The sequence below is a fragment of the Odocoileus virginianus genome, chromosome 14, assembly GCF_023699985.2.
Source record: "Odocoileus virginianus isolate 20LAN1187 ecotype Illinois chromosome 14, Ovbor_1.2, whole genome shotgun sequence".
NCBI classification, from domain to species: domain Eukaryota; kingdom Metazoa; phylum Chordata; class Mammalia; order Artiodactyla; family Cervidae; genus Odocoileus; species Odocoileus virginianus.
Genome location: NC_069687.1, coordinates 35,566,030 through 35,580,553, shown reverse-complemented (window position 1 = coordinate 35,580,553; position 14,524 = coordinate 35,566,030). Strand labels below are relative to the sequence as shown.

General features: G+C 43.2%; 1 protein-coding gene across 1 annotated transcript; it reads right to left on the bottom strand.

The window, feature by feature from the left end:
- Positions 1–482: 482 nt before the first annotated feature.
- On the bottom strand, positions 483–14,010 carry PTGER4 (prostaglandin E receptor 4). Its single transcript, XM_020879647.2, has 3 exons — positions 13,403–14,010; positions 12,019–12,946; positions 483–2,416 (listed from the first exon to the last, which is right to left on the bottom strand). The coding sequence occupies exons 2-3, from the start codon at positions 12,901–12,903 to the stop codon at positions 1,823–1,825; spliced, it is 1,479 nt and encodes a 492-aa protein (XP_020735306.1). The 5' UTR covers positions 12,904–12,946; positions 13,403–14,010; the 3' UTR covers positions 483–1,822.
- Positions 14,011–14,524: the final 514 nt, after the last annotated feature.

Here is a 14,524-nt window from a genome sequence, read left to right as displayed (position 1 = left end):
AAATTTATAACCTCACTCCTGGAGATTATTGCTGCTCAAAGTATGTTCTCATACTGGCAGCATCATCATACCTGAGATATACCGCAGAACTACTGAATCAGAAACTTAGTGTTTTCACAAGCTTTCCAGATGACTGATGCATGCTAAAGTTTGAAAAGCAGAGATCTAGAGAATTTACAAGTGGGAAAGGCCACAAGTCTATGCTAATGTTTTAATAATAAATATTTAGATTATTTACATGTAGCAAGTTAAGCATAATACTGTCTCCATCCATACAAACTGGTAATTTTGAGCACACTTTGCACTCAGATCTTGGTTTCTAAATGCTATTCTTTATTAAGTGGCTCCAAGGCTTTGTGCTATTCTTACAACTTTACATTGAACATTATTTGTAAAATAAAGAAGTTAAAATATTTCAATTTAAAAAGATGGAAGATGACCTGAAACAAACACACAAAAATCACACAAGTTTCCAAAACTGATGACATGGAACTCCAATTGAGTGTATTTATTTATTATAATCTCCAAAATAATTTCAGTTGGTACAACTGCTTCTTAAAACCACATTACTATCAGGCTCAATTTAATTACAACCAAGCAATTCACAAAGACACTATAAGCAACAAAACATGCTCAATATTTCTTTGAGAAAGGTGCTTCAGATGTGTGTACAGCATGACTGAGCATTACACAAAACTTTTAGAAGATGATTCTTACATGCCCAAGTTTTGTACCCCTTCTGTTGTGACATCTGTGAAAGGCTAATTTAATCAATCCTTCCACACCTCCCTTAAAACCCTTCATGGTGCAATCTGCCTTTCTCTTATCAAAGAATATTCTAAGTCATTCCTTAGGAAAGTAAAACTATACACATTTCCAAGGGGGAAAACAAGCTGCTTACTTTTTATATTACATACTTCAATTATGGGTTACTAACACTTTTTAAAAGCTTTGTTACATTTTAAAAAGTACCAGCCAATGAAGACAAAAGTACAAAATATTTATCAGCATGTTAGGTTCTCCTGAAATCACAGTTTTCTGGATAGATACATGCAGCATCACTAAACATTTTTCACTATGTATTACACATAGCTTGGAAAGAACTTTTAATATTTTGGCCTGTAATGTCCATGTCTTAAATAGCATTTTGCTTTATTCCTTTAATAGTGCTAAACTGTTTTAAAAATTTGTATTTATTTTATAGATCTGACTCACTGAATTTTCAACACCATGGCCTGACCTTGGTTATGAAAAATATCTTAACATCTGCAACTTCAGCTGGTTATGGGGGGAGAGGGATTACCACAACTTTATTATACCTCGTGTTAACAATAAACCTTCTCACAGAGAAGAAAATACTTTAAATACCTTAAGTCATATTTACAACAATAAAATTCACATTTCATGCTTTAGTGAGACCCTTAAATCATCCACAAGACAGTCCTTTATGGTTTATTGGAATAGAGCCCTTCTGTACATGGACTTCTGCCGTGTGCCACATATAAAGCTCTGATTTTATGAAAATAGCAAAACTTATGCTGTCCGCCTGTCAAGTAGGAAAACTGAGGGTCCATCTTCCCAGCCATCAAGTTGTCACTGAAACGCTATTATCACAGCGAGGTGGCAGCCAAGGCTTCGGACCTCAGGACCCAGAAGGAGCAACCCGTCTGTCTGCAAAGTGCTCAGAAGCCCGGGTGTTCTCTAACGTGCGTGACAGGATGAAAAGAGCCCTCTCAGCACTGGCCAAACAGTTCACTGAGGTGTCTATTGCACGGGATCTTCGAAGCTTCCAGAGATAGTGCTGTATGTCTTCCCTTCACTACTATATACATTTTTCGGATAAGTTCAGCGTTTCATTGGGAAACGTGACTTGCAGGGAGCTCCCCTTGGGGGCGGGCCCAGCCCTGCAGCTCCCGCCAACCTCGTCCACCAGTAAGAAGCTCTCCGAGTCCTGCCCCTGGGAGGAGTCTGAGGTCTCCGATACCCGCAGAGTCCTGAGCGACGTGCTGTCTAGCTGGGTCAGGCCCACGCCGGGCACGCCTGGCAGCAGGTTCCTGCCGCCCCCGAGGCCGTTTTCGCTGAGTTCCGGCGTGTACAGGAGGGTCTGCGACGTGCTGCTGATCTCCTTCAGCTCCCGGGAGAGGAAGGAGCGGGAGTGGCCCGACACGGCGGAGGACGTCCTTCTGCTGTCTGAGCAGTGCGGCCCCGAGCGCTCCCTGCGCGACCCGCCGATGCGGCAGAAGAGGCATTTGATCTTCTCTATGGCTTTACTGAGCACTGTCTTCCGCAGGAGGATGTATATCCAGGGGTCCAGGATGGGGTTCACAGAAGCAATTCGGATAGCCTGCAAATCCGGGTTTTTGCTGATGACTGGCTCCAATTGTGGCCGATATAACTGGTTGACGAACACCCGCACCTGCGTGAAGGAGATGCCCACGTTTAGTGTTTAGCATTCATTCATCAACTGGGAAAACATTTGCGTGCAACGTCTAATGTAGTAACCTTGTTGTGCGTGCTTACTCGCTCAGTCTGTCCGACTCTGCGGCCCCATGGACCGTAGCCCGCCAGGCTCCTCTGTCCATGGGATTCTCCAGACAAGAATACTGGAGTGGGTTGCCACGACCTCCTCCAGGGGATGTTCCCGCCCCAGGAATCGAATCCAGGTCTCCCGCATTGCGGGTGGATTCTTTACCGACTGAGCCATTAGTAACATTAGCTGCCCTGTTTTCTATTAAGTGCCAAGAGGGGACTTCCCTGGTGGTTCAGTGGTTAAGACTGGTACTTACGATGGAGGGGGCCTGGGTTCAAACCCTGGATAGAGGAACTAAGATCCCGCATGCCCTGGTGCATGGTCAAAAAAATTTTTTAAGTTAAAAAAATAAAAAGTTCCAAGAAAAGAGCTGTGTATATAGAACCAGGAAGACCACCAATTACCATTTATCAAGTTAGTATAACTTTAATATATCAGTAACTACCTTATGAATATCTTCTCTAGGTCGAAGACGGATAAAAGAATGCAATGTGTGTACAGGTAACATAGGCATAAAGGTTCCTGGAGAAGAATTTTATTAACTTCATTTCTGTGCTTTCTCACAGAATAGTGAGAAACTTTTAAACTTGGAAATTTTAAACCAATATTTGAATCTATTATCATCTAGAATGGCCAGAGAATAGTTTTTATTTTCTCTATATGAAGCTGTTCCCTAATTACAATAATAATAATCTAGTGTTATCAACTCTTACTTCAAAAACCTTTTCCATAAACCAATTATGTGTCAATAAATAATAATAAAAGAAGAAAAAAAGAAAATCTTTCCCATTTTTTTTCCCTCTAACTGCATTCCTCACCTAGATTAATGCATCAACCATCAAACTAGCTTTCTCATCTCCACTTCCTGTTCTCTCCAAACCATCCTCCCACCTGCCACCAGAAGATTATTTCTCAAATGCAGATTTGATTATGTTACTTGGCAGCTAAACCTTCAATGGCTCCCTGCTGCTTGGGAACTATAGTTCTGTTCAACATCTGCCACTCTGAAGCCATCCTGAAGCCTCCACTGGAATCCAGCCCTCCTTTGTATCTCTGGAGCGTTTTAGAATAAACAGCCAGGAGCACTCTGGACAGACCAGACTCAGTGAAGAAAATATAAATTTGTAAACTTGAGGAAAATTATCATTTTATTCCTTAGTGGAAAAGGCACTTCTTACTTTCTTTTTTAAAATTAAATACAATATTATGTAAATGACAGGTGTACAGTATAGTGATTCACAATTATTAAAGGTAATACTCCATTTATAGTCATTATATAATACTGACTATATTCTCTATGTTGTACAATATATCCTTGTATCTTACTTAATACCTAGTAGTTTTACCTCTTAATTCCCTACTTCTATATTGTACCCCCCTCTCTCTCCCCACTGGTAACCACTAGTTTGCTGTCTATATCTGTGAATCTACTTCGAAAAAGCACTTGTAAAACATACACTTCCATGTTTACTCCTAAACAGTAGATCTTAAAAGCTCTCATCATGAGAAAAACATCTTGTAACTAAGCATGGGGATGGATGTTAATTAGACTTATCGTAGTGATTATTTTGCAATATATATAAATATCAAATCATTATGCTATGCACTTGGAATAAATATAATGTTATATGTCAATATCTAAATAAATATATATATGTATATAAATACACACACACAGAAGACACACACCAAAAAACCCAAAATTTTACTGTTAAAGGATGATGATGCTATCTGAGTCTTACTTCTAATTCTACCAGGATCATTATATAAAAATCTCACAATAATTCATATAAAAATAGTGGTTTTTAAGATAATATAATTATTTGATAATTATTACATGCCATTAGTAATTATTTTAGGTCAGGGATAAGTAAGAGGTGAGTCTCACAGCCAAGAAAGATGCATTAAAAACCATAAAAAGAAGAAAGAACTATAAAAGCATAGCTGGAGCCATTTAACTAAGGGCAAACATGTCTAACATTAAGAAGAGTTGATGACACTGCCACTTTGTCATACAGTATAATAATATTTATGGTGTATGAATCACTAAGAAAGAATAGGGATATTTTAGAAAGATTTATAATAAACTGGATGAAAAGAAGTCTAAAACATGTAAATAAATCTCATTAATCTGCAAAAGTCAACTTATATGACACATTTCTAAATGAAGCTAGATCAATGGAATGTAACTGTATTTCTACTTCTTCCTATACCGGAATTTAGACCTCAATCAACTACAGGTCTATAATCCTTTATCAAGAAGTTGCTGTTGTTTTGATATTCATTTGTTGTTTTTGGTTGCAAAAACCTGAACTGACTAGACCATGATGCTATTTATAATTTTATTTAGTCCACTTGATGTGAATATTCCCATGTTTTGCTCCAGAGGTACCACTCCAGTTTCTGATGGAGATATTACATATTACATAGTAGATTACTAAATTACTTTCCTAAAAACCAAGGTATTCTGAATTTAAAACACACTTGGTCCTAAATATTTTGGATAGGCAATTACATACAGCCCTGTAACTCTCATATGATAAAATAGTGAAATGGCTCTAAGGTGAAATTATTCCCTTGATCTCTGGAAGACAGCTAAATAAAAAGTGTACTAGAATGAACAACAGTATATGGTGACTACCTTTTTTTTTTTGGCCAAACCACACAGCATGTGAGATCTTAAGTTCTCTGACTTGGGACAGAACTCACACCCCCCCTGCAGTGAAGTTCCTATGATGACAACTCTTAAAATATTTTTAGAAACTATGCTTGTATAAATGATTCTACCAAGACAAAGGATGACTGACCTTCTGTCCTTTCAAAAACCAGTGGAACAAAGCATCTTGGTTTCTTCCTACCATACTCTTCATTGAGGTTCTCAGCTGTGCATGGGCACAGAGATTCCCTCAGGTCTACAGACCTTTTCTCAGATGAAGTGCTACTGAAACCAGGAAGTTTTGAGAACCTTATTTAGATCCCCCACCCTGTTGGTGGCTGATTCTGGCCTGGGCCCCTGTTGGTGGCTGATTCTGGCCTGGGGCTCAGGTCTCCAAATGACTTTCATTTTGCTTTTTGTGTTTTACCAGACTAGCTAGCTTTCTGCTTAAGAATTATCTCCTGACAATGGAATTATTGGTAAAATACAAAGCATGAGGTCTGTATTTTACTCACATCACACAGTAGGTTCTTAAGGGAAAAAGAAATGATGGATTTAAATCTGGATTTAGGATGGCATCATGAACTCAATGGGCATAAGTTTGAGCAAGCTCTGGGAGATGGTGATGGATAGGGAAGCCTGGCATGATGCAGTCCATGGAGTCACAAAGAGTCAAAGGGTACTGTGGAAATGAATAACAAAATTTTCTCTGTAGATAAGATTATTTGAAATTGCACAGAGACAATTTAACTTACTTTCTTTTTAATTTCTGTTGGACTGTATTATTTTCAAGAGGATTAAACAATGTCATTTTTATTTTAAAAAAATAAATAAAAAGGGACCATTTCCAGGCCAAAAATGAATAAATGAATAAATAAATAAATCTGGATTTAGTTTTAGGCCCTCCTCTGAGTGTAGCCTCTAGAAAAAAACCCCCGGCAGGTTTTGGGTGAATTTGAGACTTTTAGCCATTAGGTGGCAGTGTTGCTCTACTTGGGAGTTGGTCCCACAGCCCTACCTAAGAGGTTTGCCCAGCCACTTCAAGACCCTCTTTCAGAACAGAATTTTAAATCCAAAGTTTGCATTTCTTAAAATTTTAACATTGAAATGCTTCATTGGTAGTTGTTTCTCACACCGCTTCCTCGAGGGAAACACATTTACTACTGAAAGGAGGAAATTTTTTAACACCTGAAATGGCTATAGAAGGAATGAAATTTGTAGCTATTTAAGGGAATAAACTAGGAGTTACCATTTATTTTTTTAAATTCCTATGACCCTTCAGAAAAGTCAGTGTTGTAAAAAAAATTAATAGTGAACTTTCATAATCAAGGTGACAAGAGGCAAGCAAAGAATGATCTTGTGGCTCACTTCATGCTCAGTAGTAATTAATTGAAACTACTGTATAAAGGCATGAAAAGGAGGCTTATTTCAGTGTTCCAGGGGGTGCGTGTGGGGGGGGCGGTGGGCAGAGGGCTTACAATTAATATAAGCTAGCGAACCTGGTCATTTCATGTCTTCTCAGGAAAGCAGAGCTCATGGGGTAGCAACAAAGATGAGTATGAAAAGCAACAGTCCAAATTTAGATGAAAACATTCTCAAAAGCTGGTAAAATGATTAAAAAAAAATGAAGATGGAGCTTTCCTTTGCAGCATGATCTCAACGGAGACTGACTTGAATAAAGGAAAAGAAGACAAAAGTGAACAAAAGCTCCATGCACTTCACTAGATTTCAAAAAAAATCATAGCCATCTCTGCCTCACTTTAAAGGCTTTACTTGATTTGCTTCCCCAAAGGGGTAGACCCCAGATTAAGATGGGACCATCCACAGCAGGACTCCAGCCTCACGAAGGGAGGAGAGAGCACTTTTCTGCAATTCTTGTCCAACAGGCTCTGTATGTTACACAAATAAACGTGTTCAGGCAGTTTTCAGTGTTGGAAGAGTGTGCTGCTGAGAAAACCGAGCCTCTGAGTGGGAGGCGGGTGGGGGAACACCTTGAAAGAATTCGCTGAAAACAAACAAGGTATATAGTCTCTTGCAATTTCATTAGTCTATTTCTTCAGTAGATGCAGATTTGCACATGTGGCTTGTTGTTAGAACTGGCATACACGACAATATTCTGAATTTGTTGAGGATGGCTAGAGATTAGGATTCAGGAACATAACTTGGAAAAAATATGATAAACCCCAAATTAAGTGTGATGACGGGAAAGCTATAAGGAAGGCTACAGGTTGTAAAGATAAATGCCCAGTTCTGTTCAAATCCTGGCTCTCTGCTCCGTATAATTTATGAGCAAAATCATGAAAGGGCTTAGTACAAATATGTGGAAGCTTGGCTACTGTGGACTATATCAATAATATGAAAACCACAGCTTAGAGGTCGCTTTGGGGTATAGTTAATGACGTGCATGGTATCTAAAACACACACTTCCTGTTTAATGAATTAACCTGTCGGCAGGGAATGTCTAATTGAAAAGGAATGTTGAAATTTTGATTAGACTGATTTGGTAGTTGACTGTCGAAATAGAAATGCTTTCCAATAAATGACGGGAACCTGTGATTGGATTTGTATGTGCTCCTTGTTCTGAGCACATGAAAGGAATGATCTGTGTGTGGTCAGTTATCTAACTGCCCTGTGAAGGGTCTAAAAGTGACACAGCGTTACTAGAAATTCTTCCCACCTCTTTTTTTTTTTTTTTAGTGACAAAAATCTCTAAGGACAGGAGAGTGGAGAGAGTTCTTGGGTGGGTGGTGGAATGAGAGCTCGGTTCTCCTTCCCTCTGCATCACTGACCGACTATTTAACTGCAGATCAACTGCTTCCCCTCTACAGGTCAATGTGTACACTGAAAATTTACTTCTCAAGTGTTTAGTTTCTTTGAACCCTTAACTTTCAACATTTTAACAAGAACCTTCAAGAATCACTTCAGTTCTGGGGGAAAGATATCTTGTTAGCAGATGTTCCATAAAATCAAGCCTTGACAGGTAAGCAAAGCATGGTGAAAAGAGTCTTAGACTAGGACTCACTCACAGCCACCCAGGAAATAGCATGAAATAAAGTCATTATCTGCAGTTGAAGAATCTGAGGTGCAGAGACAGTGAAAATATTGGTCAGCCCTCTCTTCTTCCTAGCGCTTTTTTAAAGACTCAGAAGAGAAGCAGGGAAAACAACCTTACTTTTATGTGCTGCCTCCACAGTCTTCAAGGTACTACTCCTGGGTCTGCAATTTTATGTTTTGGCTAAAATTCTGCTTTTGGGAATTGCTACTTTTTTAAAATTTAGGCAAAGTTATTTGAAAAATAATCAAATCCTTCAGGTTCTGCTGTAATAGTGCCTGGATTTATGCCATTCTTCATGGACCTCTAGATGTGGTTTTCAGCTCATCTGCAACCCCATCAGGTTCTTTTAGTTTCCACTTCCAGTCTGCCTGCAGTAAACAAAAGTGTATCTATTTACACAGTTCTCCTCCGCTCTAATAAACTCTAATAAACCTTTGGCGATCAAATGCTGATGAAGGCTTATACAGACAACTAGTTTATAGTAAGGAACCAAATAAACACTTAAAGGAAGCTATTTTCCTAAGTTTCACTCCTCCCAGGCAGAAGATGAATCAAACTGGCCCTTCTACTCTTAATAGAGGTGAAGGCTTGGTACTTCAGAGTAAGAAGAAAGAAAATAAAAGAAACAAGTAAGCAATAAATACTGCCATAGCATGCCTGTGCCTGGGGAAAATGCCTTTCAAATCCTGTAGTGTAACCGTTTAGCCCTGAGGCCAAAGACTGGATTACAATAATGTAACATTCGTAGCAAAATTAGGTACCAGACATTGATCCAGCTGCAGCATTTAACACCAGGACCTTAGGCTGTCTCACTTGAATATTTCTAAAGAATTCATTCCCTTTTATTTATTTTGAGCATAAACTCTTTCATTTCTTTAGCTTCTCTTGTATTTCAAAAACCAGAGACTGCTTATAAACAGAACAGACAAAATGACATTAACCTTGTCCCACTAAACCTTGTCATGCAATGTTCCCTGTTGATTGTATTTACATCTTTTCTCTTCATTGCTTATGACTCACTTTAGAAAATTTTGCAACTTCAGCAGAGTTCCTTATATAACTGCAATTAATTTTTCCAACCTTTCTCAAATTTCCATTCCAAGTTCTATTTATGAGATATATATATTTTGGAGAACAAATTAAAATTGACTTTTATACTAAATTCAATATCAACTGCCTTCTAAGAGCCACTGTCGTTTTTCTTTCTCTGATATCTGAAAGACAAAAATGTGGCCGCTTTGCAGTGATGCTTGTTTTCCTTATGTTTTGTAAGTCAAGATTTGTGAAATTGCACATAAACTGTATTTGCTCTATTATTTCCAAAGCATTTTAAATGTTTGGAAGGGTTTAATTTGCCTCAAATAGGATTACCAACTAACTTGATTTGATAAAGTTAAAAGAGATTCTTCATTAGTTTCCCTGAAACTGAAGATAGATCCGACTGTTTTAAAAGTCAGAGTTCAGAAATTTTCAACTCAAATTACAACATGAATGTGAGAAATGTGGGAAAAAAAAAACAAACCAAGAAAGTTGTAAAAGTGATCCAAGGAAGGCTACAGTTGTAGATGCTTCACTTGTAATTCTTTCAGTCATTGCTAAACTGTGGGTGGGTGTGTAATATAATGACATCATTCTTATCATTAATTTACAATTAAATCTATTCTGAAGCTACCATTACTTATATGATTTCTTATTACTTACAAAGGTATGTCTATGTGTTAACTTCTCAGCTGAGCCATTTTCAATTTGTAGGGTAAAAAGACTTACTATCACTACACAACACTGACCTCACAGAGAGTAGACAATCCTTGTTCTTTAAATGTGGTCGGTCTGCAAACCACAAATATAAGTCCTATAATTTCTTGCCTCTTGTTTCTCAAATAATGTCAAAGGGTAAATGGCTTTGCCATCAGATCTACCATTTCAGCCCATAAGAGGCTTTGAAGAGAACAGTTCATCTGTGACTGTGTGGTCATCAACAGCTTCGCATGCTTGCCTCCAACCAAAACACAGCTTAAAAGTTATGTGCATGTTGCTAAACCTCTAGCTGTGATTCCTCAGTTCCTTAAAGTGGATGTTCTGTAAATAACAACCACTCACTCTGGCATTTACTGTTCTGTAAAACAGAAGGCAGAGGCCACAGAAGGAGGCCCCAGCCAGAGAGTTGTTTCTTCTAAATTCTCCCTCTATTCTAAAGGTGCCATTACAGACAGTAAAATATGTTTATGTGGCTCAATTAACTCTGTAAATTATCCTGGGTCCTGGGATGGCTTAAAGGCCCTTCTGGCCAATTATATTTACTTCTGTTCATACAAATTGGCAAGAAGCTACTGTACACTGGCTCTCTGCCACCTTGGAGTTCCATTTACAGATGGAAGGAATTTTATCCATCTGTAATTTTATATAATATTTTATATTAAAATATTTTATTAGATACATATCAATTTTATGAGATATAATATTTTTATCTTAAAGTCTCTGAACAGTATTAGTAACAGAAAAGATGGAATAATAGCCTATAACATGTATTTTCTCATGGTCCCAATCAGCATTAAAAAAACAAAATAAAACAAACTTTCAAGTTGATAGTTTAGAACTTCCAGGAATGTGGTATTTTGAGATATAGAAAAACTCAGGACTAGTTGCTTTCATGAGAAATTCTAGATGAAGTATTATGTGCATCTGCCCATGGGTTTCTAGTGCAAAGAGAGGAGAACTAGGCAGACTTTCAAACTTCCTGCTTGTAACATTTTAAAACATTTGAAAAGTTAACGCACAGGCAATTTTAAAGAAGATGGTGTCCTTAAAATAAAGTGTACCAAAACCCAAACTCACACACTGTTTCGAAGGCCAAAATTAGAAGTGTTCTAGGAGGGAGACATGACGTCATATTACAGAAGCAGCGTTGGGGTTAGATGGGTCTGAGGTTCATCTCAAGTTGCAAAGCTTTGGTTTGGCAATAAATAAGGTGACCATCTCTAAAGCCCCATCTCTCTAGAAAGGCACTCTACCTCTCACAGTTGAGAATGTGAATTCAATACCCCAGGTGCATCAGTCTGCCCTCAACAGGTCCCCGGAAACACCTTGCTTTCCGGGCCCCTAGAAAGAACGAAGCTCTGGGCCTTGCCCGTGGAGGGCCACATGTGACCGAGGTGTTTTCCCGGGGGACTCACTGCATGGCACAGAGCAAGGAATTTAGCTTGATAGTCTAGTTCTGCAGGATTGTTTTAAGCAAGTCACTCCCAGCGTAAAGTGAAGGAGTTAGACCAAAATGCATCCAATATCCCTTCAAGCTCTAAAATTCGACATAAGCTACCAAAAGAAAAAAAAAAAACGGACATAAATCAGAACACTAAAAACCCTACTACTGTAAGGAGTGGACACCAAAGAAATCACCGTCCCCGACGGTTCGGATTCCGCCAGAGGATGGGGCTCAGTCACACTATAGCGGTTTAGCAGCGCGTGTTCTCGGAAGGCTCCAGGCCACTGTCAGGCAGCCAGAGGTAGGGGCTGTCCCGGGAGGGAGAGGAAACCAGGCTTTCGGGGAAAGAAACTCGGCGTTGTAGGGGAAAGGCACCTGCTGCACCTCGCTAGCGACGAGGCCTAAAAAGAGCCTGGGTCTGCTCTGAGAAGCCCAGCGTGGGAACCCCAGCCCCGACCTGGCGGAGACACGTCGGTGGCCGGCGGCCGAGGAGAGGGAGAGCAGGGAGCGGGCGATGGAGGAGGGAGGTGGACGCAGGAATAGGGCCGAGTGGGGCCCTGGCCCCTGCCACTCACCACAAGCGGGATGGAGCAGATGAGCACCACCAGGGAGGTGGCGATGAGTAAGATGACCATCTGGATCTCCGCGCCCGCGATGCGGCGGAAGCTCCGGCGGCGGCGAAAGTCGCTGAGGCGCGGCAGGGCGGGGGAGGAGGCGGCCGGGGAAGCCCGGCAGGCGGTCGGGGCCAAGGCGACGGCGGCGGCGGCCGCGTGGTGTTGCTGCTCGGTGCCCAGCGAGGTGCGGCGCATGAACTGGCGGTGCATGCGGAGCAGCGCGCCGCACACGAGCACGTTGCAGAGCACGGTGGCGAGGATGAGGAAGGAACTGAAGCCCGCATACATGTAGGAGAAGGCGGCGTGCGCCGTCACGTTGGTGGTCCAGTCGATGAAGCACCAGGTGGCCGGGTACTGCAGTCGCGAACTGCCCAGGCCCATGCTGGGCAGCGCGCAGAAGAGCACGTTGGACGCGTAGACCGCGAAGAGCGTGAGCCCGGCCAGCCGCTTGTCCACGTAGTGGCTGTAGAAGTAGGCGTGGTTGATGGCCAGGTAGCGCTCGATACTCATCGCGCAGATGATGCTGAGCCCCGACAGACCGAAGAAGAGCAGGATGAAGGTGCTGTACTCGCACAACGCGTGGCCCCCGGGCCACTGGCCCTTCAAGTAGGTGGCGATGGTCACCGGGCTCACCAGCAACGTGCCCAGCAGGTCGGTGACCGCCAGCCCGCATACCAGGGTGTAGAAAGTCGTCTCCTTCTGCTCTTTGCGCGACTTGCAGAGCACCACGATGGCCACCAGGTTGCCCACCACCCCGAAGATGAACATCACCGCCGGGATGGTCACTGGGCTGTTCAGTGGGTTGGAGGCCTGGGAGGATGATGCATTGGTCCCAGGGGCGGTCATGGTGGTGGCCGACGGTACACTGCCTTGGAGTGCGAGGCTGGGTCTGTGGAGAATAGGAGAGAGACGAAGAAGCGATGAGAAGAAATTACCACTTGCAAAAAGGTGTCAGGCCCGCTCCCAAGAAACAATATGCTGATGAGATCAGGGGAGCAACTCGATCCAACATTGTGGACTGTAGCCACTTACCAACTATAGCTACCGAAATCTCCAGGCTCCGGATAAGTCCTGCCGGCAGCACCACTCTACTGGCATTAATATTTATAAGTTGATACTGTCTTTCTCTCCTCTCCCCAACCCAACTCATTCCACTGCCAAGATGAACAAGACCTATCTCAAGGGAAAAGTGGCTTGCTCGTTTTCCCGACAGATTCTGAGTCAATAAAAGTCTCGCTGAAAACAAGTTATGGAAGATAATTTGAATAGAGAACTCCTCATTTCCTGGCTACGCTCAAGGGGCGCCCACACCGCTCTCTGCCCAGTGCTCCCAACCCTGTCTCACCTGTGGAAGCCGCGGAGGTTGCAGTTACGTAAGCCCCCAGGGTCAAGCCTCAGATGTCCTGGACAAGCCTTCAACCTGCCCTCAGTCGTGCCCTGCTCAATGTGGAGCTTGCCAAACCTCTGCCTTCTCAGAGCCTGCTCTCGGTGGCTGCCAGTTTTCCGGAACTGGGGTCAGTGGTCAGCTTTCAAAAACTTGGGAGAAACAGAAGGGCAGCGAAGTGGGTCAGTGAAGCCCGATCATGGATTGCTTTTTTCCTTCGTCTTTTCCTTCGTTTCTTCAAAGACGATCCAAGCTTTGCGGAGCCCGCGGGAATCGTCCGCGGGCGGACAGCTCTCAGGTGTGCGGCGGCACGCGCAGGTGGCAACGAGCCTGGGTACCCGGCTCGGGCCGCCCTCCTCCCCAGCCCAGGGCAGCGCGGGCGGCTACCGGGGCTGGCGGCTACAGCTGAGGGCGCTTCTGACGCCCTTGGGGCAGCTTGAGGTCCCCTCGGCCCGAGGCGCTGACCTGGGGCGGTTCATCTTCCTCTCGGGCTGCGTGGTTTCCAGCTCCGCTCTTGCCGGTCCAGCCTCTGTACAAACTTTTCTGCAGCTTCAAGTTTCCCTGGCGGGGGCGGGGCCACACAGCGCGCGGCCTGGGCGCCCATTGGCCAGATGTGAAGTGGGCGGGGCGCTCGCTCTCTCCCGAGCGCGGCGAGGAAGCGCTGCTGGCGGGAGGGCGGGGCCCCGGGCGGCGCGGATCCCACCGCGGATCCCACCGCGCCTCCACCGGCTGCTTGCCTGCGGCTTTCCAGCTCGCCGTGGGGCTGGGATGGTGGAGGCTTGGCCACCCTCCTCCAGGCAGGTGGTGCTGAGAGGCCGCGGTCTGCGGGGACCCTGGGGAAGTCCCGGTATTCTCCTGTGCACCCTCTTAGCTACTTTGAACTCGGCATCCAGGGCGGACAGCTCTGAAACCGGCATCTTTTTTTTCCTCGCTGCCTCCCTCTCCAAGTGGGCTATTTCTCGCACCTTCTTCAGCCGAGTTGCAACATCTGGGTGCTGGGAAGGGAGGTCAGCGGCTTAGGACTCTACCTGGGAGCTGTCGAGGTGTGTGTGTGTGTGTGCGCGCGCGCGCGCGCTCGCGGCC

What these genes read in the sequence shown, in the direction of transcription:
- PTGER4 (XM_020879647.2), bottom strand. Translation starts at nt 12,903, where the DNA reads ATGACCGCCCCTGGGACCAATGCATCATCCTCCCAGGCCTCCAACCCA. An exon ending in TCTGCTCCATCCCGCTTGTG is followed by an intron (nt 2,417 to 12,018) that starts GTGAGTGGCAGG and finishes TCCTTCACGCAG; the next exon opens with GTGCGGGTGTTCGTCAACCA.